The sequence below is a fragment of the Rhamphochromis sp. 'chilingali' genome (assembly GCF_963969265.1).
Source record: "Rhamphochromis sp. 'chilingali' genome assembly, chromosome: 5".
NCBI classification, from domain to species: Eukaryota; Metazoa; Chordata; class Actinopteri; order Cichliformes; family Cichlidae; genus Rhamphochromis; species Rhamphochromis sp. 'chilingali'.
This window is the reverse complement of record NC_137932.1, coordinates 7607243-7634798: the sequence shown is the minus strand read 5'-3', so window position 1 is coordinate 7634798 and position 27556 is coordinate 7607243. Positions and strand designations below refer to the sequence as shown.

Sequence of the window (27556 nt, the reverse complement as noted above, 5' to 3'; positions counted from 1 at the left end):
TGTCTTGGACAAATGGTTTTGGCAAGCAGACCAGTTGATGTTGGATCCTGAAGTCAATCCCACAAGGCGGAATAATCAAGAAGTTTAATGCAAAAATGTTTTATTAACGCAGTATAATTGCAATGTGATTACCTTACATCATTTAAAAAAGAAACTCCAGTGCAAGATACATAAAAAAGAAAGGAAAAAGGAAAGTCATGTATTATTTATCTACTGAAAACTTGTAATTTACATACGTTTTGGCTAGGCAAACACCCGACCCTTTTTGAAACAGTGCATACCGATAAAGATGTTGTATGCCTCAGAACTCTTCCATTCGTTTATTCAACATTAATATGAACTAGCTGATACCAGAAGCTTCTTCATGATCTTGTAGATGAGCAGCTTTGACCACTCTTACATGCTCAGTTCCTTCAGTACCTTTCTTGGTACCTTTTCTGTTATGTACTGCTTATTTCAAACCTCCACACAAAAATACAGTGGGATTCGCTTCTAGGTTCTGACTAACCCTACATTTATTCTTTGTGTGCTCTTTTCTTGTTTAGGATCATTATCCTGTAAAAAAAAAAAGTCCACATCTGCTTCAACCTAAGCTTTCAGACACATGGCCTCACATTACCTTCATGCGCCCTTTGATGTGAATTCATATTTGGATTGTTCATTATAAGCTGTGTGCTCCCAGAGGCAGTGAAATAAACCTAAGCCAGAACATTCTCGCCACAAATTGTATGAGGTTACATTGCCCCCCAAAATTGTCTTTGGTCTGGAAAAAAAAACAATCAAACCATGTTTACCGTTAGTGTAAGCAATGAACTCTATTTGTGCAGAAAAATTTATTCTAAAAGCCCTTGCCTTTGCATCTGTGTTCACCGACAAAATGTAGTTTTACTCTAAAATCCTCTTAGCCAAATTCAACCTTCCATGCAGCTTGATTTTATTCACTCTCTCCCTGATTGCAGAAAGATGCATTTTGACCCTTACAGTTACCTGTAGATGCTGATATAAAATTTCTGGCTTTTTAGAGACTCTTTCGAACATGAAACAGCAAACACTTTGGTGTAATTCGATGGAGCGGCCAATCCTGGACAAACTGATAGTTCTTTACATGTATAATACTACTTATTGTGGGATTATTTATTTCAGATAATTTGGAGATCTTGTTTAAATCACCTACCAGACATAAAAGCATACATAATAATTTTTCTAAAGGCTACAGAAATCTCTTTAGGTCTATGTACGATGACCACACAAAATACATAAACACCTCACCTTGTCACAGGTCATAGTCTGTAGGGATGCGTTTAATTTTCATACCGTTTTTCAAGATTTAAACAATGTCCTTTTTATATGTGAGCTTATAAAATTTATTCACAGGGACTGTATCAAAGAGGATGAAGTGTTTGCTTTTTCAAATAATGAAATGAAAAATGTTGAAAAAAATCAGACATAGATTTTTGTTTTTCTCGTGTCTGTAGCACTCTGTGAATCAAGTGCAGCAATCTTTAGCTCAGGAGCTCTCTGAGACATTCTTAAATTTGTTTACAACTTTACAAAACATGTTTCTTGAAACATTTGTCTATAAAAGTCCTGATAATTGTGCATTAGCGTTTTTGTTGTGTCAGTCTACCGTCATATTCTTCACATGGGCTATGAAGCGCACAAAAAACAAGATCCTGTGAAATTCATGGCTGACAAAACTGACATTTTGCTCAGGCCTGTTATTGGGCTTATGCCATTTGAAGAGATTAAAAAAAAAGTCAGTGAAGGTCTCCAACTTGGTGTGGAAGGGTAGTAGTTACTGCACCATCTTTGGTATTGGGTTTGTCTTTGCCTTTCATGAAAAAGGTCAGCAGCTCGCCTTTCCCTTTGACATATATGGGCCCTCTTCGGATAAAACGAAAGCCGTACTCCTTCAGGATGTCATAGCAGTCCTCTACAACCTGAGGTCCAAGTAGAACATAGCATTTAGAAGAGATGGACACAATAAAAAGGATGCTTAAATTTGCTGCATCTTTGGTTTTGGGAACGTTTGGTTGTGCTACCTGAATGTTTCCCATCACTCCAGTTGACTCCATTCTGCTCGCCACGTTGACCGCGTTGCCCCAGATGTCATAGTGAGGTTTACGAGCTCCGATCACTCCGGCCAGAACTGCTCCTTTATTTAGACCTTAAGGGATCAAAAAGGAGACATGAACACATGTGCACATTTGCAGTTGGACACTCAGACTCACTCTCAGGTGCAAACACTGACCGATTCGTAGCATAAAGTTGTTGAAGGACTGCTTGTTGAGGTTGTTGAGGGTGACTTTCATGGCCAAGGCAAAGTCTGCCAGGTCAGCGAGGTGCTGCCAGCGCTCAATCAGCAACTGGTCCTCTGGCTGTAGACAACCAGTAAATAGCTCTTATAATTATTAGAATAATCACTTTAGATAAAAGGCTTCAACAGATTGGTATAGACATATAATGCTGATAGATTATCACACCTTGCGGTTGCCATATCCATTTGTGTTGCTTTCCGGTGTGAGGCCTGATGCGGCCATGTAGGTGCTTCCAATCGTCTTGATCTTAGTAATGCACCTGAACTCGTCCCTGTCTAATAACTGGTGGGGAAAGTGGACACTGATTAGTTTTACTTCCTGGTGTTAAGTTCATGCTTTGAGGTCACGTTTAGTTTAGTGTACGTTTAGTGTGCAACATTGCCAGAACTCACGCTGTCAAAGTCGGAGATTATCTCATTGAGAATCCTCAGACACTCAATGCCCCCGTTATTGATGCTCTCCTCAGTGTAGAAATCAGAAAAATTGGGGATGGATGCAAACATTACCCCTATTTCATCATACCCCTGGCTGTACAGCTCCTATACAAAACAAATGACTTGTTGGGTCATAAAAAACAGTTTTTAAGCTTATTGCTACTAATATGTAATTATAAGATGGGCCACAAGATGGCACAGTACAGCATCACCTGCGGTACCTTCATTACTTTAAGCTGCTTTTGAACAACTGTTTCTGCTGCTCACACAGAAGGTGTAAGCTCAAATGGTTTTAAATCGCAAAATGCTGTTTAATATGGCTTCTCCTCCATTCTCACTCATGTTGTTTTCTCTCCCTGACTCCTATGGTAACAAACTCAACATATATACCTCGTCTCTTTTTTTAGTGCCCAGAAAGTGTTTTGCCACATGCTCTGGCAGCATGTTGGTGACCAACGCTTCATTCCAGCGTCTCATTTCAAAGACTCTCTCTTTCTGATCGCGCACGCCAATCTTCCACAGAAATAGTTTCCTTGACTGTTGCTCCAGCTGCACACAGACACGCAACACAGACAGAATTAATGACATATTTTGAGAGAAACCTATTATGGAAAAATTAGAATTTTGTTGAATAACATTTTCTTGTTCTAACCCTCCGGGTGTTACATAGATGTGACACTCACGTGGCGTGCAAAGAAGTAAAAGCCAATCATCATAACAATAATCATCACTGTCATGAGGTACTTGGATGGCACTATCAATGTTCTGAAAATACAAAAGTGGGATACCATTAGAGACAATACTGTCATTAACAGTGCTGAAAAAAAGTAATTGGCCCCTTAACCCTTAACTGGTTGTGCCACCCTTGGCAACAAGAACTGCAATCAAGCATTTGCAATAACTGGCAAAGAATCTTTCACATCACTGTAGTGAAATTTTGGTCCAGTCTTCTTTGCACACTTGTTTTAATTCAGCTACACTGGAAGGTTTTCAAGCATGAACGGCCTGTGTAAGGTCACGCCAAAGCATCTTAAGACGATTTATGTCTGGACTTTGTCTAGGCCACTCCAAAACCTTCATCTTGCTTTCTTTGAGCCATTCAAAGGTGGATCTGCTGGTGTTTCAGATCATTGTTCTGCTGCATAACCCAAGTGTGCTTGAGCTTCATGGCAGGAATTCATGGTCAGACTTCAGGATTTTCTGGTAAAGAGCAGAATTCATGGTTCCATCAGTTACAGCAAGTTGTCCAGGTCCTGAAGCAGCAAAGCATCCCTGGACCATCATGCTACCACCACCATGTTTGGTGGTATGATGTTCTTTTTACGAAAAGTGTTAGTTTATACCAGATGGAACAGGACTCAAACGTTCCAAAAAATGTAACTTTTGTCTCGTCAGTCCACAGAATATTTTCCCAAACTTCTTGGGGATCATCAAGATGTTTTTTGTAAACTATGAGATGTTCTTTATCTTCTTTTTGGGTTATTATTACTCAAGTTAGCATTGTCTAATAACTATTAAAATTTGTTTGATCATATGAACTATGTAAGTATGACAAATCTGGAACAACCTAAAAAAAACAATAAGGAGTCAACTACTTTTTCACAGCACTGTAAACACAGCAGCAAATCCAACCTAAAGCAAAACACCCAGAATAACCTAAAAGAGACATCTATCGATGATTAGTCATTTCTCACCTGTAGGAGGCAAACTGCATGTAATCATACAGATCATATAGGTCCCGCCAGCTGTAGATATTAACGGCTCCAGTTGCTGTGACAACCAGCACCATGAGGCCTAGTTTAATCAGGTGGCTCACTTGCACCAACATGGTTGTTGCAATGAGTGACATCACAGCCATGAAGCTGTAGTGCTTCGGATTATCTGCACAGCCTCCATCACCGAGCGACTCCAACATCGGACCAGACGTGCTGTTGAAGATCCGAAGGGATGGAGGTGCACAACTTAACTGCAACACAACGAAAAGAAAAAAATCCACTCACTCCAACTGGCAGAAAAATTGACAACTTCACGTTTTGAGCTAAAACTTGTGCCTATGTCGAGAATAACCCGAATACGACAACAGTAGTAGTAGTACTTCATTTTCTTCAAAGGGCGACTGTCACTTCTACATGACAGCCTAGCAGAGAAATGAACGCTCTCTTTAGCATCCGCTATTCTCTTCAGCTCACAAAGGCAGCAGCGTGTGTAGCAAGTTGCTCCTATGGGGCTGTGACAAATGAGCCAGCAGGCAGCAAGACGGACAACTAATAGACCCCACTGGGATCATACTGTCAGACGCATAAAAGGCAGCGATAGTCTGATGAGGACAAAGTAGGAACACACTTATGGAAAGTCGAATGCACACACACTCAGATTGGGAGCTATGATGTTGTACATTAATCCCAACTGGAATTTCCTGGAAACTGATTGTATGTGTTTTCCCGTTATGACATTAAGTTATATAACGAAATGACAAAAAAGTTCATCCATATTGCCACGATTACGGACATGCACACATGCAGTTTTACCAAGTTTCTTGAAGTCGTACCATGTCAGCGATCACAGCCATGGTTAGAACAAATATGCTTGCCATGGCCCACGTGTTTCTCGCCCATCGTGTGCGATCAATCCACATTGAGAAAGACACCAACCTCTTGGAGAACATCTGTGATAAGAAAATGTTAAAAAGGTGGCCATCTTTTATATAGTGTAGTGTAAACTGTAGAACTTTCATTCTGTCCTGTGTGACAATAAAATCAGTACTGCTTTGAGAAAAATTCCTTATCAATTGTAAAAACCAATCAAAATGCTAAATATCACTTAGCTAAAGCCCTGCGAGAATAAATTTTTTACAGGACTGAATTCAGTGCTCTGAAAAGCTAAGTACACCCTTAATGCTTCCATAGGACTTAAGACCTTAAGAAGCAGCAAAGTGCTGCAAATCAAATGCACATGATTAGCAAGTGTGAGCACCTCTATAAAAGCAGAGGTTTCATCAGTTTGCTGATTTGGAGCATTCAGGTGTGTGTTAACACAATGGCACAATCTTTCCAGTAGTGGACGTCCCAGCAAATTCACCCCAAGGTTAGACTCTGCAATTCTCAGAAAACTGCAAAAAACATCAACAAAAAACCAGGAGCTACAGTACATCTCAGACTCTACAGATCTCAGTTAGCATGTTAAAGTTCATGAGAGACCATTTAGAAATAGACTGAACAAGTAGATCTTATTTGGAAGGGTTGCCAGCAAAAAGCCTCTTCTCTAATTGCAACTTAAAAATAACACAAAACTTCTGGAACAACATCCTTTGGACTTTTGGACATCAATATGGAGATGTACAGCTGTATTGCACAAGACTATATTTGGCAAAAACCAAGCACAATATATCAGCATAAACACCCCAACTGTCAACCACAGTGGTGGAGGAGTGATGGGCTTGTTTTGCAACCACGGGACCTGAACACCTTGCAGTCACTGAGTTGACCACAAACTCCACTGTATAGCAAAGTTTCTAGAGTCCAACTGGGTTGTTCAACAGGATGATCCAGGCACAGCAGCAACAGAAAAGCTGAAAAAGAAAAGAATCAAGGTGCTGCAATGACCTTGTCAAAATCCAGACTTCAACCTGACTGAAATGCTGTGGCGGGACTTTAAGAGAGCTGTGCATGAACAGTGCCCAAGAACCTCAATGAACTGAAGTAACATTGTATAGTAGAGTGGGCCAAAGTTCCCACCCAATGATGTGAGAGACTGATAACATCAGACTGTTACTTCAAGGTATTGTTGCTAAGGTTGCTCTAAAACCTATTGAATCATGGGGTGTACTTAGTTTTTCACATCACCATAGTTTTTAGGCTCTACATTATTGTTAGAGAGCTTTGAACATACTAATCAAAGGCATTTAGCAATTAATTGGTTACCATTGTCGACAATTTACAAAAAAATTACGTTTCCTTTTTAAAAAAAAAATTCTCACCCTGGGGAAGATGGCTGCCAGGGAGCATACTGTGAGTATTAGCAGCAATACCTGTCCTACTGCGAGAGTCACATAGTTCACAAACAACCTAGAAGGAGAACACACATCATCAGACAACGTCCTACAATTTCTAATAAATTATCATGTGCTATCACTACAACAATACATTGGCCAAGGAGTCAGTCCCAGCTGTTACAGGGTGAGAGTCGGGGTATACCCAGAACAAGTGTATAGCAGGGCTAACACAGGGAGACAGACAACCACACATGCTCATACTCATTTAGTATCACCAATTCACCTAACATGGAAGTGTTTGGACTGCTGGAGGAAACCGGCACAGTTACACGGAGAACATGCAAACTCCACATACAAAGGTCTGCTGGGAGGTGATGGTGCTGCACCGCTGTGCCACCCATGCTATAAAGTGACACATACATGATACATAAACTCACAGTGGGTCTATGAAGACCTCCATTGCTGTGATGAAAAGGAGTACGATCATGCAGCAGGAGAAGGCTGCTCCGCTCCTCCTCTCCTTCTCTGAGGAGTAGTGGTCCTCCAACTTTCCATCCACAAAACGGAGAGAAACGGGGTTGATCTCATGATCCTTCATTCTGTCAAAAATGCAGTGAGATTTAGCAGGTAGAAAAGAACATTTTGAAGGACATGGATACTAAAAAGGGGGGATGGGACACCGATTGAGGAGATGCATGTGGGTTACTTCACTGAGTTTGTTTCTTTTCAATTCCTGGAACACCGAATCCGATTTCTATGATTTAGTCTTTAAAATGAATCCTTTTATTGCACTTTTTCAAATTAAATTTATTTAAAGTTTCTTTTTTCTTACATTTTTTGAGTCTCTCTCTCCAGCAGCTCCTGCTGGAGTCGTCTGTTGATGGTTTGTTCCTCGGCTCTGTTAGTCATCTAAGGTTGCCAGTAATGCAAAGAGAAACGCATCAGATACAGACAACATTACCAAGTGAAGCTTTCTCTTTTATAATTGAAAGAAATAATTCACATAATTTATCTTTTTATAAACATATAGATAGGCCTTACTCATGTATACACAAGTAACAACACACTTTAATCTTTGGTTACTGAAATGATGACCGGCAGCTGTAATTCACCTCCTTTTTAGACTCAGTAGGTGTGGACTGTTGTGAGACTGCATTCCCATTGGATGCTGTGGTGTTGATCAACTGTTTGGAATTTCTATTGGTCAATGTACCAGGTGTCTGAGGAGGAGAAGCAGATACAACATCTGTTAATATTACATCAATAACAAAAAATGTTCATTTAATTGATTTGATTTATTTTGTATGGGATAAAGGAACAAGACACTCACATTTCCATTGAGTCCATTGGCTTTCTGCTTAGGAACTAGAACTAAGTAAGTGTCAATGCCTTTCTCCAGCAGGTACTCACACCTCTCTCCACCATTCCCCGGCTCCAGTTCAAATTCCCCATGCAGACTGTCTTTTGTGGTCTGGGAAATATGCACTCTCCTAGATAGCATACAAAACTGTGAATTTTAGAAAAAAAAAAAAGAACTGCTCTCAGACACACACTACGCAGACACCAAGGAAGCGCACAATTTTCCTACCCAGGAATCCCTCCAGATTCCATTTTATTGGCCACAGTGACATCTGTGGACCAAACATCAAACTGCCAGCGTTTCTGCCCGAGTACTCCTCCCAGCACGGTGCCGGTGTGGACGCCCACGCGCATGTCAACCTCTGTTTGTGTCTTTTCTCGAACGTACCTAGACCATGAGAGAAATCAGGGGGTCACTGGAAAATTAACTGTTGCTCATATTGTTAAGCAGCTTTAAAATTTTAATTGAGCCTTTCCTCTCTAGTTTTTTTCTCTCTATGTGGTGACTTCCTTTCTCCATTATTTTGTCTAAGCTTTTTTTTTTTTTTTTTAATTTACAGTTTTAATTCTAATGTTTTAATAATAATGTTTTCATTGTGTTTTCCTCCCCTATTCCTAATTAGTAAAGTCACTACTTACGAGATGGCTTTTACCATAGCCAGGCCCATCTTTATAGAACACACGGCATGGTCCTCCCTGAAGTCAGGAACACCACAGATGCAATAGTAACAGTCTCCAAGAATCTTAATCCTCAGCTGATGATGTTCCTGTAATGTGAGATCAGACACGGATGTTTACCTCAATAACAGAAAGGTACTGATACTATAACTCAGACAATCCAATAATGTCATTTTATAGTCTCATAAACACTTCTCAGAACATAATTCAGAAAAAAGATGTTTGTAGAAATCAAGAAATTGTGTCATCTCATCGCTTTGTCTGGCAGAGTGGCTTGAGTTCTAATTCACAATATGCAGTGGTCGGTTAGTTTATAACTTTGAGAACCGCTAAGACTTTAAGTAAGGGGTGAGTCTGCTTCAATTGACAGGTGTGCACACACAGAGCTGTAGCTGATGACTGTCTGCTATTAACTGGACCTCTACACACTGTGTATAGCATTTTCGAGGAATTATCTGACAAATAATATTACTTCTTGTGTTGTACAAATCACCCAAAAGGTTTGCGCTTCAGTTTTGGTGAGCATATTTTTCATATTTTATAAGCCTGTTACTTAGTTAGCAGTAATTAGCATATATCTGTATCTGCTGTATAGTTTATGGATGTAGCCTGCTAACCAAACTTGTTAGCCCTCGCTGATGACTCAGCGTATACCCATTTCCAAACCAACATGGTGGCAGTCAAAACATTAATGTTGAGGTTTTAAAATGTCTAAAACCAATGGGTGGTGTCATGGTGGCTACTAGCTTTACAGAGTCTGTCTGTGCACATGTAGCAGAGTAGCATTCCAGCCAAGCAGAAACTGGGTGCTAACTACAATGGAGGCTAGAGAATAAGTTATTAATGAGGTTGTTACACCAAGTCAAGCTAGCATAGAATTTTGTTACATTTCTACCAAAAATAATTCAGAAATATCCAGTAGTAATATTTCTTAACAACAGACTCACTGACAACTTTATTAGGCACAGCCGTTCAACTGCTTGTTAATACATAAGTTCAAATGGAGCATCAGCATGGAGAAAAAGTTTGATTTAAGTGACTCTGAAGGTGGCATGGTTGTTGGTGTCAGACAGGCTGGTCTGAGTATTTCAGAAACCGCTTATCTACTGGGATTTTCCCACCATCTTTAGAGTTTACAGAGGAAAAAAAGAAAAATATCCACTGAGCAGCAGTCCTCTGGACAAAAATGCCTTGTTAGTTTTAGATGTCAGATGACAAACAACACATCTCTGGAGGCACAACAGATCTAACCTCGAAGAAAACTGGACAGCAGCAGAACACCACACCGGGTGCCACTGCTGTCAGCTAAGCAGAGGAAGCTGAGGGTACAATTAGGCTCAACAAAAAGACTGAGAAGTTGTTGCCTAATGTGATGAGTCTTGATTTCTGCTGTAACATAGGGCTGGTAGGGTCAGGATTTGGTTTAAATAACATGAACATATGCATCCAACGTATGCATCCTTGTATTGTTAGTGTAATGGTATGGAGGACATTTTCTTGCCAATCTTTGTGCCCTCACTACTAATTTAGCATTCTTTAAACTCCACAGCCCACTAGAGTATTGTTACTGACCATGTCCATCCCTCTATAACCACAGTGCACCCATCTTCTAATGGTTGCTTCAAAGAATGTCACAAAGCTCAAACAATCTCAAACTGGCTTTTTGAACATGCCAATGAGTTCACTGTACTCAACTGGTCTCCACAGTCACGAGCACCTTTTGGATGAGGCAGAACTGAAGATTTGCAGCTGACAAATGTGGATCAAATGTGTGATGTTATCATGTCAGTATGACAAAAAGTCTCTGAGGAATGTTCCAGCACCGTGTTGAAACCACTCTGATACTCACTGCTGCCAGTTTATCAAAGCGAGCAAACAGTTCATTGAGCAACTTTACAAGCTCCTGGGCGCTGCAGGCTGAGGACAACTGGGTGAAGCCCACAATGTCTGCAAACAGGATGCTGCAATAAAAGTGGATGATTAAAAATAATGTAACACTTTCTTGTTGCAAAAAATATTGTGAAACAGATGTTTGATCAAATTAAAAAGTCATTTTTTTTAGTGATCCAGACCTAACGTTTTCATGGCGGTACATGTACATGGTGTTGAACTGCTGCTGCTGCCGGACTTCGTTCTGATTTGCCTGGTTCTTCATGCCCTGCAGCATCTCATCAGCAATGTGTTTGGGCAGGATGGACAGTAATAGTTCCTCCTACATAGAGCAAGATTTGAAAGAAGGTGCGAGATGTGAGAAATAGGAAAAGAAAAGTCATCCCTATTTCTGTATGTGTAAAGAAAGTGTACAAATTTACATTTTATTTTCCTCTTAGCTCTCAAGAATCCCGTCAAGTGGTCAGATATGTCCTAACTGGCTGGTTGTTTTCCATCTTTGACCCAGTCTCCCACTGAAAAGGCACGGTGGGAATACTATCTCTCCTCTGTCTCTTCCTTTTGTCTTTTTGCCTCCCCATCCGTATCCACACGTCCCTCGCTTTTCACCATCTTTTCCGCCCCTTTTTCAAACAACTCTCAAGAGTCTGCTGTCTTTGTTTTGCAAATAGTCACAGGCAGGCGTGACAGTGTCTTAAAGGGAAGAATTAAATGCTTGGTGACAATAACTGCACATTTGTATCATCTTTCAATCTGTGATGATGGTGAGCAATTGCCAGTTTTTTCACAATTTGCGATTGCTGTTAGATACATTACCGCCGTTTCTTTAATTTAACACCTCTTCTAGCTGAGATAAGCCTTCATAACAGATTAATATTGATGCCACAGAAGGTAAAGCATGGCATAGTGGCTGTAAGGAACACAAAAGAGCAAGCTTAAAGGATTTACAGCAAAATGGTGACCTGAATGCAGCTTGAGGTTTGATTAAAATGAAGAAGTAATAAACAGGCTAACATATAATAAAAAGTGTAAAAACATAATTCCTTTTTAAAATGCTTCATTGGGAAACATGTCCTCATGTCTGTTGGCTGGCAAAGTGCTAAAGGGACCTTATTGTGTCAGGTCCCTGACGGTGGCTGCGCTGGTGAAAACAACCGCCTCTCTAACAACCTATTAGTCCTGAGCTGAGCAAAACATCCTGTAATTAATCAGTGTGTTGCATCTCACCCTTCTATTTGTGTACTTGTGCATTTGTGGATTTGTTTGGCCAAAAATAAGAAAATGTGTTCACTCACCAAAGAAAATGTGCACGTGGGTATGGGTAATATACCTGCTGAGTGCTCTGCTCCTCCAGTGTTAGTTTCACCTCCAGTGACTGACGAGCTTCCAAAAATGCTGTCCTGTACTTCCTGTCTGCCATGTAGTACGACATCACACCCACTATGATGGCACACAGGTACAGCACCACGTTGGCTAGCAACTGAAAAAGAGGAGAAAAGTGCCACAAAAGTGTTTGTGTGGACAATAATAATATGCATTATAATAAAGAGTATATTTATAAATATTATTATAATTTCATCATCATCTCAACTGCTGAAATGAATTTACCAAATATGGGTAAACAAAGCATTTATCTTAGCTTATATATAAGAGAAACCTAACGTGTGAATATGATGTGTGTATATATTGTATTTATATATGTTTATATTATTTCTACATTGAAGTGGATGCCAAATTTCATTTTTATTTGAGTAATGTACTTTTCAGTGACAATAAATTGAATCTAATCTAAAGATCAGTTTGTGGAAACTGACTTTTAATTTTTAGATGCAATTTTGTTTCCAAATTGCTCAAAACAACATTATTTGGGATGTAGTGCAATCACACATGGTGTATTCATATGCACTCTCATTATAAATTGAGACTGCGTTTAAAATAACATTATATCTGACTTGTATATATTTACCTTTGGGGCCCTAAAACCAAGTGTGGCAAAAAGACAATAAATGTGAATGGAAGGAAATTAGTTTGCATTAACAAAACACTGCACAAAATCGAAAAAACAAAGGGGTTTTATTTAACGCAGTGAATTATGAATTTATTTACTATGCATAATCCAAACCCACTTTACCTGTCACACCTCTCCACTTGGGTATTAGGCCCTGAAACAGTGTGAGGCCCCTTAAATTTTGCACTGTTTGCATAATGGTCTTACTGTGGTGCCAGTGCTCTAGCCTGGTGAAGGGCTGGTGCAGCCTAGTAAAAAGAAAAACTTACAACATGCATAAATTTGGGTCCTGGATGGGAACCACTGCCCTAGAATCAAATGTACACACATCTAATATCGCACTTTCTGCTTTTCTTTTTTGTTGTTGTTTGTTTTGCATTCACAAACGTTTTAAAGTCCTAGCTGCTTTATTCCTTGTGAGTTTACCAGACATTTACCTGTCTGACCAGCATCGCCCCCTGCGCGCCATCCTTAAACTTCTGAGCCACCGTGATCCCCAAAACCAGAGTGTGAATCCCGCACGAGAGGACAACGAGGAGAAGCAGGGCCACCAGGTTCAGTGGCAAAGTTAGAAAGCAGGAGAAAATGAAGAAAGTCTGCCAGCCCACCGAGTCACTAGCATGTGGGAAGCGCTCGTAGTTTAGTCCCATGTAACACAAAACATGCACGGTGACCATCAGCCACAGTATGTAGGCCACTGCTCCGCGCCACACAGGTGATGCGGGGAGTTTCTGCAACCAGCACAACACGTAGAGCGCAACGTCCGCAGTCAGCCCCACAGCTGCCACCACCACCATCGCCAGTTTGTCCTCAGTGTACACAACCGCACACATGATGATGACGAAGCTGTTGAAGAGAGCGGCGAACATCACCAGCACTAGCAGGTTCTCCTGTCTCTGCCGACGGAAGTAGTTCTGATAGAGCCTTTCCAGCGACTCGGGGGTAAAGGTGAGGCGCACTGCGCGGGGCAGGCAGCGGCAGCAGCTGGACTGCACTACGGTCACTTCACGCCTCCGACCCACGTCACGGCCCGGATCACTGGAAACCTGGGCCGAGTACTCCACCGAGTACTCTGCAGACTGCTCCGTGTCCATTGTGCGGACCCGGTTCAGAGACATGCTTCTTTGTTAAAGGTTAATCCTCTTGGTTAGTGGAATACTGTTACAACACTAATGTGAAAATCCACGGAAAAGTTGTGACGTGCCCCATTACTTTTTGATTTTTTTTGCAGCTGACCGCATGATCAAAGTTTTCATGATTTTTAAAGGCTCTTCCAAACGAGACAAAAACATTTAAATCAGAAAATAACTCCATTCCATTCTTCAGTTCAGTCCCACCATGAAAAGTGGCTTACCTTTTAATTTAGAGTTAGTGCCTTCAAATACAAAAACACATTTAAGATAGAGGAGATTCTCAGAGCCTCTAGTTCCCAAGCAGGTGAAGTCTCGTTTGTCATTGTTGTAGATCTACTAAATCAATATCAATGCAAAATATAATATTTTCAGAGAGACTTCTGTAAGCTTTACTCTGGTTACTTTTATCTGCCTAAACACATCAGTTCTAAGATGCTCTTCCGTCTTCTGATCATTTTCTGTCTCTCTCCTGCCTCCCCCCTTCTCTGAGTGCTTCTGTTACTGTTGCTAAGACGAAACCAAAGAAACTGCCAGCGTGCAGTCATGTCTTGGGAAATGTGGCAGCGATGCTGTGAAGAGCTTAGAAAAAAAGAAGAAGAAAGAGGACGATTAAGGTCACTGAAATAAAAAAAAAAGGAAAGCTTTCTAATGTTTTTATTTAACACTGGTATCCACAACAGCACGTTAAAACACAAGCATTTTATCTGTATAACAGATACCATGCCTTATGACACTGGATTTAATGTTTTTGCCTCAAGTTTTTTACTTGCAAAAATGCAACACAAGAACATTTACAGACAGATGTAAACTTAGGCGTCAATCAGTCTCTGTGAGCATTTGTGGTTGGTGGTGATTTTCCTATCATGCCGCTTAGAGCGCTCCCCAAAGCCAACACTATGGCCGTTAGGACTCCCACAGTCCCCAGTTTCCCCAGAGCTGCAGTGCCCAGCGCTGCAGCCCCAAGTGCCCCGGCTCCAATAGGTGCTGCTGCTGCGGTGACCGTTTCCATGCCGATTTCTTTTATTAGCACAGGCCCCGTGAGGAGGCCCCTTTGCAGATTCACCTCAGTGTGGAACGGGCTCTTTGGTGCACCCAGAACAAATGCCCCTACCGCAACAAGGGTGATTGTTACAAGTTCTGATGCGGTGAACGGACTTGCTTTAAGTAACTGGCATTCTGCTGCCACAACTGCACCGATGATGACAGAACCTAAAACTGCTAAAGTTGAATTCCTTGACTGAAATGCCCATCTTGCTGCAACACTTGCGGCTCCAAGTGAGACCCCTGCAGCTGTGGCCGCCCCTAGCGTCCCTGCTGTGCTGCCTCTGGCCCCTAGAGAGGAGCTCCACTGCAGAATGGCTCTCAAAGCCACTGATGTCATTATAGCAACTCCCAAAGCGACCTTTCCAGCCACCTCTGGACCCAGTCCGACCATGGCCACAGTTCCCAGGCCAGCTCCAAGCAGCGCCGCAGACAGATAGGCCACCCAGAGGACTGACTGCAGCATCACAACAACCTCTTCTTTTGACCCGTCTACTGCTTCACCTGCCCCTAAACCCACAAAAAATCCCAGAATCCCCACAAAAACAGAGTAGAAGAATATTCTCTCCAGCAGTTTGCACCCAGTTTTAGATTTGGGTCTTTGAGGGACTGTTAGTAGCCTTCGAAGGACAAAGAGGACAACGATAGTCAGAATCATGCTAATGAGTCCAAAAAAGGCTCCCAACTGTCCATACACTACACTGAGGTATAGAGTGGTGAAGATGATCAACAGAGCTGTGGTCATGTCGTTAATGTTGGAATACGAGTAGACGAAAAGGACCAGAGCACCTTGCACCACAATGTAGATCCACGGTGGAAGGACGCCCGCTAACAATCCAGTAGTGACAGCACCTACCACAACAGAGGCTCCTGTTGTGGCCTCTGCTAACCAGGGCAGTCTCACTCCAACTTTACTCAACAGTGTCATCACCATGGCAGCGAGGAGGAAACCACTTCCAAGACATAAGAGTACCGAGGTGAACACGAGGCATGCCATCACTACTGCAACACCAGTGGAACCGGCCCGTCCAGCAGCCAGAGTTGCAACGTTAAGCAGGAGGCCATCTTCAGTCAGAGTGGGTTCAACTGCAAATAATGCAGCTTCTCCGAACACAAAACCTGCTGCTCCACTTCCAACGAGGGCTGACACCACACCAAAAACACCTGAAATAAAAAAGGAGTTAAGTCAAGTACTGTCTACTGTTTTACACTTGAAAGCAAATGTAAGCACTTCTAAGTATATGCATTCAGTTTGTATTACTCTAGTAGTCATCTGGAATAAGGTTTCCTTTCTAGAAAAGTGTTTTCATCCCACAAAATTTTACCTGACTTCATAAAACATAAACAACCACTAGAAACTAAAAAGGGATTTGTTCCTCATTACATTGCTTCTCTGTTATATTTAAGAGGGGAAAATAGAGTTGTAGTCAGAAGTTGAGATCCACTTATCATGGGCAAGCATGTCATAATCATTTTGGGTTTGTAATGATTTCTTAGACTTTCTTTTTCCAGGGTGTAATTATTGAGCAGCATACATTATTAATGACTGCAAATACAAGAATTGGGTGCACAAGTTTGAATTGAAGTTTGAATCTCGAGTCCACACAAGGCAAATATATACATACACAATCATCTTTTAATAAGTGGTGCTCAACGTCTTTACTTGAGAAGGTAAAGGCTTATCAACTTCTCGTTGGTGATCATGATTGACTATAACAAGCAATTTCTGTTTTCTAGCTTAAAAAGGATTTCAGAATTCACTGGATTGACAAGTTGAGGTCTGTTAAAGCCATTTCTAAACAACCTCAGATTTCAAGTTCATCAGCTCAAACAATGCTATTTAAGTATAGAGTAAAAAGTGTCACCACTTTGCCAAGGTGTGAAAGAAGACCCAAACTGTCACCCTCAGATGAGAGGAAATAGGTTAGGATGTTCAGAAATAACCCAGGAACCACAAAGGCTCAAGCCTGCCATGAACAGGAAACTGCATCACCAGTGTCACTATCCACAGTGAAGCCAGTTTTACATCACCATGGGTGAGAAAACCCTGCTTCAAAAACTAAAATTGGCATCTGCCAACATGGACAAGCCAAATGCCTTCTGGAGGCAGGTTTTATGGCAAAACGAGATAAAGACTGAGATATCTGGCCATAGGGCTGTTCGATATAACGATATATATCGGTGATGATATAAAAACATCTATCGTTTGATTTTACGCTATCGTTTGTTTCGTGGTGTTGCAAAATAAACTGTTTACGACAATATTTTTTCATCGTTCTGATGGTCACTGTAGTGGCTATATTAATTTCTTAAAGTTCTCTCTTTCTCTTATATTTAATATAACCACACTACTGACGGATAAGCGCCTGTTTTTATGCGCGACGGTAACACCTTCGCCTGTCCGCTGGTATATGTTCCACATAAACCTTTCACAATAAAGCTCAAGATCCTGTTGAGACTTTTCAAAATAAACTGAATCACGTGAAAGAGCAGATTATTTACGGATGAGAAGTAAAAAAGAGCCGCCAGGTGCTAAAAAAAAATAAACCAAACGTTAGAACAGGCAACCCGCAGCACGCCGTGTAATAAATACAAAGAAAACGGCGGCCGTTACAACTTATGTCTAAAAATGTATAGTTTCATGCATCTGTTAAAACACTCGACTCCGGGTAAAGGACACGCAGCTGGAAACACTTCACGCAAGTCGAGCTGCCCGAGATTCACAGAATTTACAGAAAATGTTAAATTTTTGTGATTTATATCGTTATCAGGACGATAGAATTCTTATATCGGGATATGAGATTTTGGTCATATCGCACAGCCCTATCTGGCCACAGTTACAAGACACATAATTGGAGGAGTAAAGGTGAGGCTTTCAAGAATGCTGTACCAACTGTCAAGCATGGTGGTGGTAGCATCATGATCTACTGCCAGTGGTACTGCCACGTTGCACAAATCGGGTGTTCCAACTGGACAACAATCCGCAAAACACACCAAAACTGGTTTCGGAATGGATAAAGCAGGCTAACATTAATAATCTGGAATGGTCTTCTAAAAGTGCCGACCTCAACCATGTCAAAAATGTGTGGACTATGCTTGAATTCCAGTTCTGTGTCAGTAAACCAACCACCTGAAATGAACTCTAATTTCTTCGTAAAGATTCAAATATCCAGCCAGAATTGTGTCAGAAGCTTGCTACCAAAAGCATGTGGTGGAAGTGTAATATTAGTCGAGATGTATGTATATATATTTGAGTTTGTATGTACTTTTGACTGTGTGTGGATCTGAGAAAATTCAAAAGAAATGTAAACATTTTGTACTCAATTCTTGTTTTTAAAAGTTGTTAAAGATGTATGCTGTACAATCATTCCACAGTAGAAAAAAATAGTTCAAATGGAATCTTCATAAGCCCCAAATTACCATGTAACTCATACCCATGATGACAGTGATCACAAATGCAGGTTTGACTTCACTTGTTTATCTGACAGCTACAATTTCAGGAAGTTGAAACTAGGAAGTCTGTTTATTTCAGTTGGCCCATTATTTGCAAGAGGTCACCACGGGTGGATTAAATGCTATTATTTATGTGTAATGTTCCACATTTACACTGCGATACTGCAAGTTTGCTAACTTGTATGCGGAGATTGTTCTGCACATGCGCAAACCAGCTCCTGTCACTTTAAAGGGAAAATGAAAACGAGTGGACGACAGCAAGTTGAAACCAGGAAGTCTGTTTAAACGCAAAAAAGGACAAAAAAAGTTTCAACAGACCAGCTACCCACCCTGAAGTCTATATCAATAGAGACCTTTTTTTTTTTTTTTTTTTTACCAAATGAGAGATATTAAACCCTCGTCTGCAATTGTTTTCATTTAGTTAGCTCTGGAGCATGCCTGCAGTTTTTACATCCGTGTGATATAACCATTGGGTCCAGTACATAAAGGTAGCTGCTGTATGGATTTTTAATATACTGTTTAAACCCCTGGTTTATTTAATTTTAAGTAGTATCTTACCCAGGCTTGCGTCTGCCATGTTTCCCTGTGTAGCAGCTCACAGGTTTCACCGTTTCCTGTTCGATGTCACGTTTGACACACCGTGGTCTGAGCCAATCAGAAAAAACACAAAAGCTGCGCGTGTCAGTGCGTCACCCTAATAGTCCAGTGTAAAAAAACAAACAAAAAACAAACATTAAACAACTGTAACATATACAGTAATATACAAATCTTTTGGGCCATCTTTTATATTTTGCTTCAAAGCAGCCTGAATTTCGTCCTTTTTTAAAGCTTTCTAAACGTTTTTCAGAATTTTTCTTTGTACATGAGCTACAGCAGAACGCTGCTGCAGGATTTATCATCTATGAATTTTTAGCAACTTTCGAAGCAACTAAATCCAGGTTTTGTGGTTCCAAATTTTGTATTCCAAGTGCTCTTCCTGCCGGATGTGGATATGTTTACATATTTGCTGTAATAATTCTAATAATAGAACTTCCTCTCTGAGGAAGAAGCAGTAGTTATTTTGTTCATCACATATGGACATCACCAGGATTGTAACTCCAAATGAGAGGTGAAGGCTACTACAATCTATGGCTTTTATGAAACAACATTGTAAGAATGATTTGATAACATTTAACATCACCTCATTAAACATAAACAGTTCGAAACTGGAATAGGTGGGGTTTTTTTTGTTAGATCAAATTAGCTACAAAACTGAGGTAAATAAACCGCAATTACAGGTCTCCCCGGCGGTTTTTCTCTCTATTGCTTCCTGGTTTGTGGTCAGCTGATAGGGTTCCTTTGTCACGTGGCCCCCACTTCCTTGTCATGTGTACTTTTTTGTATATTCCCCCACAGTAGGACCGAGCGGATTTTCTTTTATCACAGTATTTATTTAAAGAAGTGAGGGAGAGACCAGAGCACAGAATCGGACTGCAGGAGGCTGAGCTCTTGGTCTTATTTGCTCTTTCTAGCTTTCAGTTTCCAAGAGCCGTGATCGGACTTCAGTGAGTTCAGCTTTTCATTTCATACATTTATTCAGCAAATCCCTTCGTTTAAATCATTTAAACGTGTATTAGATTCCCTGCGTTTTAAATTGCTAGAATAATTGTTGTCTATGCCAGATTAGTTATACGTAATAAGCTACCGTCAAGTTAGTGTTTATAATACAAAAAACTCGCTTGAGATCGAGTGTTGCGTATTTACAAGAACCAAATGACGATCATGTTGCGAACAGCTTTTATATTCTAACTTTTATTTAGCAGAACATCGTTTATATAAGCATGTGATTTTTATTTGGTCATCTGACACGATCAGTTTATTTCACTGGTAAGTCATCGAGCAGGTTGTTTTGCGTTCACACCCATGTCAGGTGATTACTCGTCAGGTGCTGCAATCATTAACCTGTATTTGCCCTTTAGTCTTCTGGACGTACTCTTCTGGCTCATCTTTGACACACTGCACTAACATCTGATTCAGCTTGTAATTTTGTATTTGCAGAAATGCATGTTGCAGTGCTCTTGTTTGCCTTTGCGCTCACTGGGACCACTTTGGCCCTTGACAATGGACTGATGAAGACCCCTCCCATGGGGTGGTTGGCATGGGAACGATACCGATGTGATATTGACTGTGAAAACGACCCAAAGAACTGCATCAGGTAAGCCAAAATTTTGAATGTGTACCACCAGGCTTGATTGTATTGAAAACTTAAAAGGTATTTAGGTATTATAACTATAATGGTCTAGTCTCAGTTTTATAGCGATATAATAACAGGATATAACAAAAGCCAGTAGAAGCAGTTGGTTTGAACAGAATATCTAATAGATATGGTAGTGCTCTTTACACTCTTTACACTCTTATCTTCAAATAGTCAGATGTCTATTCTTATTAATGTACAGAATTCACCTGCTTGCTGCCACTACTGCACATTCACCAAATGTATATACTATATATGTATATATAATGTTCTTCCCCCCCCACCACCATTCTTGCACATGTCGAGGAGGATGTCAGGTTACATTCCATTAATAATAATAATAATGGATACTTTATTGATCCCCATGGGGAAATTACTTGTTTTTCTCTGCATTTGACCCATTCACTCAGTGAAGCAGTGGGCAGCCCACTAAGCAGGCGCCCAGGGAGCAGTGTGTAGGGACGGTACCTTGCTCAGGGGTACCTCAGGGTAGCCGTTAAGTGGATTCGAACCGCCGACCTTCCGATCATGGGGCGACCACTTTACCTACTGAGCTATCCCTGCCCCAGCCCCATTGTGTGTTATACAAGTATAACTATGCATGTGACAAATAAAGAACCTTGAACCAGTATCAGTGTAAATAGGAATGCGATTGAGACAATTATGAAACATCTTTGTCCTTCTTCCAGTGAAAATCTGTTCATGGACATGGCAGACAGACTTGCAGAGGATGGCTGGAAGGAACTCGGCTATGTCTACGTGAACATAGATGACTGCTGGTCTTCCAAACAAAGAGACGATCAGGGACGGCTGCAGCCTGATCCTAAGAGGTGCAGTATTTGCTGCGTGAGCACAAAGACCATTGTAAACATATATCTGTTATTGGCCAACAGTCAGTGAAGTAGTGTGACAGTCATACAATCATGTGAAAAGCAAAACACAGTACTCAGGAGATTGATAGCAGGTATGTTTTAGTGTCAGCACAAATATGAATTTTCACTTCCCTGGAAAGTGCAAAAGGAAATTGGGTTACAGGATTAAAAAAAAATCATGCTGTGGTTACAAAATGAAAGCTGAAGGCTTTTTTAAAATGTGTGTGTTTGATATTACTCTTTCAGGTTTCCAGGAGGAATCAAAAAGCTGGCACACTACTTGCATAACAGAGGCCTAAAGCTGGGCATCTATGGGGACATGGGCAAACTCACATGTATGGCCTACCCTGGCACACCACTGGATAAGATCGAATTAGATGCTCAAACATTTGCAGACTGGGAGGTGGATATGTTAAAATATGACGGCTGTTACTCTAATGCCATGGAGCAAGAGCTGGGTAAAAACACAAGACTGAACCTTTTCTGTGTGGATAATAAGATATTGCTGATTGGACCTCATTTGAGATCTCCTGTTCACTGTTTTGAACAGGTTACCCTCTCATGTCAAAGGCTTTAAATGCTACAGGGCGTCCCATTGGCTATTCCTGCAGCTGGCCTGCCTACCAGGGTGGGCTGCCACCTAAGGTACGATTAAAATCCAAAATACTTTTTGATGTTTTGTTCGAATCCTGTTCTAATACTTAGTATTTGCTTCTTCACTATATGAAACTGATGCGTGTTTTTAGGTAAATTACACTCAGCTGGGTGAGATCTGCAACCTGTGGCGTAACTATGGTGACATCCAGGACTCTTGGGACAGTGTACTGAACATTGTTGACTGGTTCTTTGAAAATCAGGACGCCCTGACACCTGCAGCAGGTCCTGGAAGGTGGAACGACCCTGATATGGTTTGTTCAATTGAAATTTCTTACTGTCTCCCCAAATATAAACATATTTATTATAATAATAATAATAATAACAATAATAACAATAATAATGGGGATTTTAACCACGCGGACCTGAAATCTGTACTTCACAATTTCCACCGTAATGTGAAGTGTGCTACCAGAGGAGATAGAACGTTGGACCAGGTGTACACCAACATGGCGAATGCGTACAGAGCCCAGGCTTATCCCCACCTGGGTCTGTCAGACCATCTCTCCCTTCTGCTACACCCAATATACACACAAAAGATCAAGAGCACTGGGATTACAACCAAAACCGTGAGAACATGGCCGCAGGATGCTATTCCGATGCTTCAGGACTGTTTCCACTGCACAGACTGGGATGTATTCAAGGTGCAGGACACTGACAATCGTGTCGCATTGGACAGTTACACCTCCACTGTCTTGGACTACATCTGTTTCTGTGTGGACAATGTAACAACTTGGAAACGATTCCGTGTGTTCCCTAATAATCCACCCTGGATGACACACGGAGTTCAACAACTTATTCGAACAAGGAACAACGCTTTCAAATCCGGGGACCAGGAGGCATACAGTGCTGCCAGGGCCAACCTGAGAAGAGGCATCAAGACTGCCAAGCAGCAGCACAGGAGGCGTATCGAGGCCAGGTTTGAGAACAACACAAACCCAAGGCAGGTCTGGGAGGGCATCAGGGCTATCACGGACTACAAAAGAAGAACACCATCACCCTCAGCCGACAGTTCTACTCTGGCTGAGGATCTAAATCTCTTTTATGCCCGTTTTGACAGGGAGAACACCGACCCTGTCCTGTCCCCTCTCCCCTCAACCGACCCTGCTCCGGTCCTGAGCACTCATGAGCTGAGGCGTGTGTTCCGGAGCATTAACACCAGGAAGGCGGCCGGGCCGGATGGAGTGCTGGGCCGGGTGCTAAAAGACTGTGCTGCGGACCTGGCGGACGTCTTCACCTCTATATATAACACCTCGTTGTCCTGTTCACTGGTACCATCCTGTTTCAAAGCAGCAACCATCGTTCCCATCCCAAAACAGTCAAATGTCACATGTCTGAACGATTTCAGACCTGTGGCACTCACCCCCATTCCCGCCAAATGCCTGGAGAGACTGGTCATTAAACACATCAGAGCTGCTTTTCCACCATCCCTGGACTCGCACCAGTTTGCATACAGGGAGAACCGGTCAACCGAGGATGCGATCGCCACAGTGCTGCACACATTACTGAAGCACTTGGAACACAGGAACACCTATGCACGGCTCCTCTTTGTAGACTACAGCTCGGCTTTTAATACCATCCGGCCATACAAACTCCGTCCCAAACTCCACCAACTGGGACTTAACTCCTCTCTGTGCAACTGGATTGTGGACTTCCTCACTAACCGTAGACAGAGTGTCAGAGTGGGTAAGAACACCTCTTCCACCCTTGTGGTCAACACCGGTGCCCCTCAGGGGTGTGTCCTGAGCCCTCTGCTATACACTCTCTTCACCCATGACTGTATTTCCTCCTGCGCGTCCAATCTCATTGTTAAGTTTGCAGATGACACTACAGTGCTCGGACTTATATCCAACAATGATGAGACAAACTATAGGACAGAGGTGCAACAACTAGAGTCATGGTGCCACGACAATAACTTGGTCTTAAACACCAAAAAGACCAAGGAGATCATTGTAGATTTCCGGAAGAGGGGTCATAACAACCATCTGCCTCTCTTCATTGGCAGTGAGGCGGTGGAGAGGGTGAGCAGTTTTAAATTCTTGGGGGTAACTGTGACCGAGGACCTGTCCTGGGGCAACCATATCACCTCAGTTGTACGGAAGGCCCAACAGCGCCTCTACTACCTGAGGAGACTGCGGAGCGCACACATTCCCAGATCTCTGATGTTGAACTTCTACAACTGTGCCATCAGCAGCGTTCTGACGTATGGATTTCTAGTGTGGTTCCCCAGCTGCACCAAGGCCGATCAGCAAGCACTCCAGCGGGTGGTGAAAGAAGCTGGCAGAATTATTGGAACAAGTCTGCCAGAGATCAGTAATATCTTCCCCACTCGCTGTCTGAGGAGGGTGCACAGTATCCTGCGGGACCAACATCACCCTGCGCGCCACCTTTTCCATCTGCTGCCCTCAGGGAGAAGGTACAGGTCTATACAGGCCAGAACATCCAGACTGGCCAACAGCCTGTATCCACAGGCTGTGAGGCTCCTGAACTCTCTGCCCCCCTCTCACGGACAATAACCATATCCAACTTCTTAATAGCAATGAACTGGTCTGCATTGGTGCATCATATCTTTATTCTCTTCCCCCTCCTGCACCCCCCCTCTTTCTTAAATAGATAACTATCATATCTGATATCATATCTCACAGTACAATAATATTGAATGGGTTGCATTGTTGTATTTTGTCATGTTTCTCAGGTCTTTGTCTGAATTTCTACGAACATTATTGCTAAGGATTGTCTTATTGCATTGGAGTCACACTGGGTTAAATATGTACACTTGGGTTTTAAGGGGTATTTATTATTTTCTTCTTTTTTTTGGGTTGTATGGAAGCCCCAAACGCAATTTCATTGTTCTTGACAATGACAATAAATAAATAAATACTAAATACTAATAATAATAATAGTTACAAAGTGCTTTATAGAATAGCATAAACAATAGAAAAGCCACATATACATGTTTCACTTACAGATACATGAACAAATACAAAATCTACCATATGATCAGAGATTCATTCCAAACCAAAAGCTCAACTACAAAAACGGATTTTAAGAAGTTGTTTAAAACAAACCACAGAATCAGCTGGCCTGTTAGGCTGAGGAAGGCCATTTCACAGTTTGGACACAATTACCTCACAAGCACGATCACCTCTGGTTTAAAAATCAGAGCGAGGGGCAGGTGGAGATGGTGTTTAGAAGACCAGAGAGGCTGGCTACAGTGAATCATTCACAGAAACTCTGCTATATAAGCAGGAGCCTGTCTATGTAGAGCTTTATATAAATAATAAAATGATTTTATATATGTCTATATTTACTGTCTCTGCTTACTCTACGATTTGTTTAAGCCTCTTCAGTGCTCTACATATACATTTGTTGTGCACAAATCATTGGCTACACCTCCATACTGAAAGAGATATTACATGTACTACAGACTACAGCCTCCAATTTAATTCTTTGGTGTGAAAATTTTTAATCTTCACAGCTGATTATTGGCGACTTTGGCCTCAGCATGGAACAGTCTCGTTCTCAGATGGCTCTCTGGGCGATCATGGCGGCTCCTCTTTTCATGTCTAATGACCTCCGTACCATCTCCAGCGGTGCCCAGAGCATCCTGCGGAACGAAATGGCCATCAGCATCAACCAGGATGCCCTGGGTATCCAGGGAAGACGCATTGTGAAGGTGAAGCACAATTTAGTAGATACATTTCTTTTTTAAATGACTCTTTTTGTGGACTTTTGTGCAATGTTTTTTGTTTCATTGTTCACATTTTTTCTTTCTCTCAGGAGAAAAGTGGCATTGAAGTGTTCTGGCGCCCCCTGTCAAAAAATGCCAGCGCTTTATTGTTCTTCAGCCGTCGTACAGACATGCCCTATCGCTACACGACTTCCCTCAGCAAACTCAGCTACACTGCAGGCAGCTACAAGGTATGTGTTTATAGACTTAGGAGGGATGTGTATCGTGTTTCGACCTGGTTCACTCGGGGTGAGAGGGGTAATTTTGGCAAGCAAGGTTGACTCAGACTTCCCTGTTTTTGAAGTTTCAAAGTTAACAACGTAAAACAGCACTACAGAAAACAAACAAAAAAATCCAAGAAACAAACAAACAAAAGATTGAAATCTTTTCAAATATTATAGCATTATAGCACGGTACATGACTCAGTCTTTTATTAAATGGTAAATGGCCTGTATTTGTACAAGAATTAGCGTGAAGTAGCTTGACAATATAAGTGGGGGCCTCTCCTCGTAAGGCCATGACAGTACGAGTCAAGATTTTAAACTGATATCTGAAACTAACTGGAAGTCAGTGCAGACTCTTTAGCAATGGGGTTATATGAGAAAATTTGCGAGTTAAAGATAAGATAAGATAACCTTTATTAGTCCCACACGTGGGAAATTTGTTTTGTCACAGCAGGAAGTGGACAGTGCAAAAGTTATGAGGCAAAAATTAGAATACAATAAGAATAAATACAGTACACAACTGTACAGAATAGAATAAAATAAAATACTATATACAGTAGAATAAAATAAAATAAATATACAATAAGATAAAAATAGAATACAAATACAAATACTATATACAACTGAGTAAAAATACAACGATGACAGAAAGGATTATTGCACTTAGTATTATTGCATATGTATGGATGTGTGTGCTTGATCAGTTAAAGTCTTTATTATGGAGTCTGACAGCAGTGGGGAGGAAAGACCTGCGAAATCTCTCCGTCCCACACCGTGGGTGCCGCAGTCTCCCACTGAAGGAGCTGCTCAGTGCTGTCACAGTCTGCTGCATGGGGTGGGAGATGTTGTCCATCAGGGATGACAGCTTAGCCGCCGTTCTCCTGTCACTCACCACCTCCACTGGGTCCAGAGGGCATCCTAGAACAGAGCTGGCCCTTCGGATAAAAGCTTTGCCGCAGCTTTTTGGACAGCTTGACGGCGATTTATAGAAGCCTTTGACAGACAAGGGGAAAGGGCATTACAACAGGCTAATTGGGACGAGACCTGAGAGACAACAGTCCTGAGTTTAGTGATATTTCTTAAGTGAAGAAAGCACAGAGGGGGTCAAAAACTTGATGTGGGCATCAAAAGATTGGTAAAAAGTTAACCCAAGATTCAGAGGTTTTACAGTGGATGAGAAAGATTCCAAACATTGTCTAATTTGGGGCTTAATGCTCTCTGGAGCCAGAATTAAACAATCTATCTTGTCTGTATTAAGCTGCAGAAAATTGTTTGCCATCCAACCATTAATTTCCTTAAGACCAATGTTCCCTCTAAGCTGTGCGCGTGAGAAATTGCGCACTGCTGGCACGGTCTCTGCGCACAGAAAATCTGCGTTGCGCACAAAAAATAAATAAATAATCTAACCTGAATTGAAATTAAAACTTTATCAATTCTGTTTTGCAGTGTTACTCAGTAAGTGACTAGCTGCTCCCGTATGGGATTACAACGATGCCATCTTATCCCATAGTCCAGCCTATATATATATATATATATAT

General features: G+C 41.5%; 2 protein-coding genes across 3 annotated transcripts in view; one reads left to right on the top strand and one right to left on the bottom strand.

Moving 5' to 3' along the window:
* Window positions 1-119: 119 nt before the first annotated feature.
* adcy3b (adenylate cyclase 3b) lies at window positions 120-19613 on the bottom strand. The gene is made up of 22 exons (XM_080883514.1): window positions 19486-19613; window positions 18864-18999; window positions 13116-16016; window positions 12001-12150; window positions 10853-10992; window positions 10630-10741; window positions 8742-8869; window positions 8332-8490; window positions 8074-8233; window positions 7856-7963; window positions 7576-7652; window positions 7181-7342; window positions 6729-6816; window positions 5301-5417; window positions 4447-4718; window positions 3436-3517; window positions 3143-3301; window positions 2711-2857; window positions 2484-2600; window positions 2252-2378; window positions 2043-2167; window positions 120-1940 (listed from the first exon to the last, which is right to left on the bottom strand). Exons 3-22 carry the CDS (start codon window positions 13794-13796, stop codon window positions 1758-1760), a joined length of 3294 nt encoding a protein of 1097 aa, XP_080739640.1. The 5' UTR covers window positions 13797-16016; window positions 18864-18999; window positions 19486-19613; the 3' UTR covers window positions 120-1757.
* Window positions 19614-19687: 74 nt separating this feature from the next.
* LOC308397553 (alpha-N-acetylgalactosaminidase-like) overlaps window positions 19688-27556 on the top strand; it is a 14758-nt gene continuing 6889 nt past the window's right edge. The window contains exons 1-8 of one of the 2 annotated variants that reach the window (XM_080883516.1): window positions 19688-19849; window positions 20343-20499; window positions 21228-21368; window positions 21657-21868; window positions 21961-22055; window positions 22157-22318; window positions 25543-25740; window positions 25845-25985. In XM_080883516.1, the coding sequence (XP_080739642.1) occupies window positions 20345-20499; window positions 21228-21368; window positions 21657-21868; window positions 21961-22055; window positions 22157-22318; window positions 25543-25740; window positions 25845-25985 (1104 nt within the window). In that variant the 5' untranslated portion in view covers window positions 19688-19849; window positions 20343-20344. Of the gene's footprint in view, window positions 19850-20325; window positions 20500-21227; window positions 21369-21656; window positions 21869-21960; window positions 22056-22156; window positions 22319-25542; window positions 25741-25844; window positions 25986-27556 lie in introns of those variants that run through there. The other variant, XM_080883515.1, reaches the window with a different exon arrangement.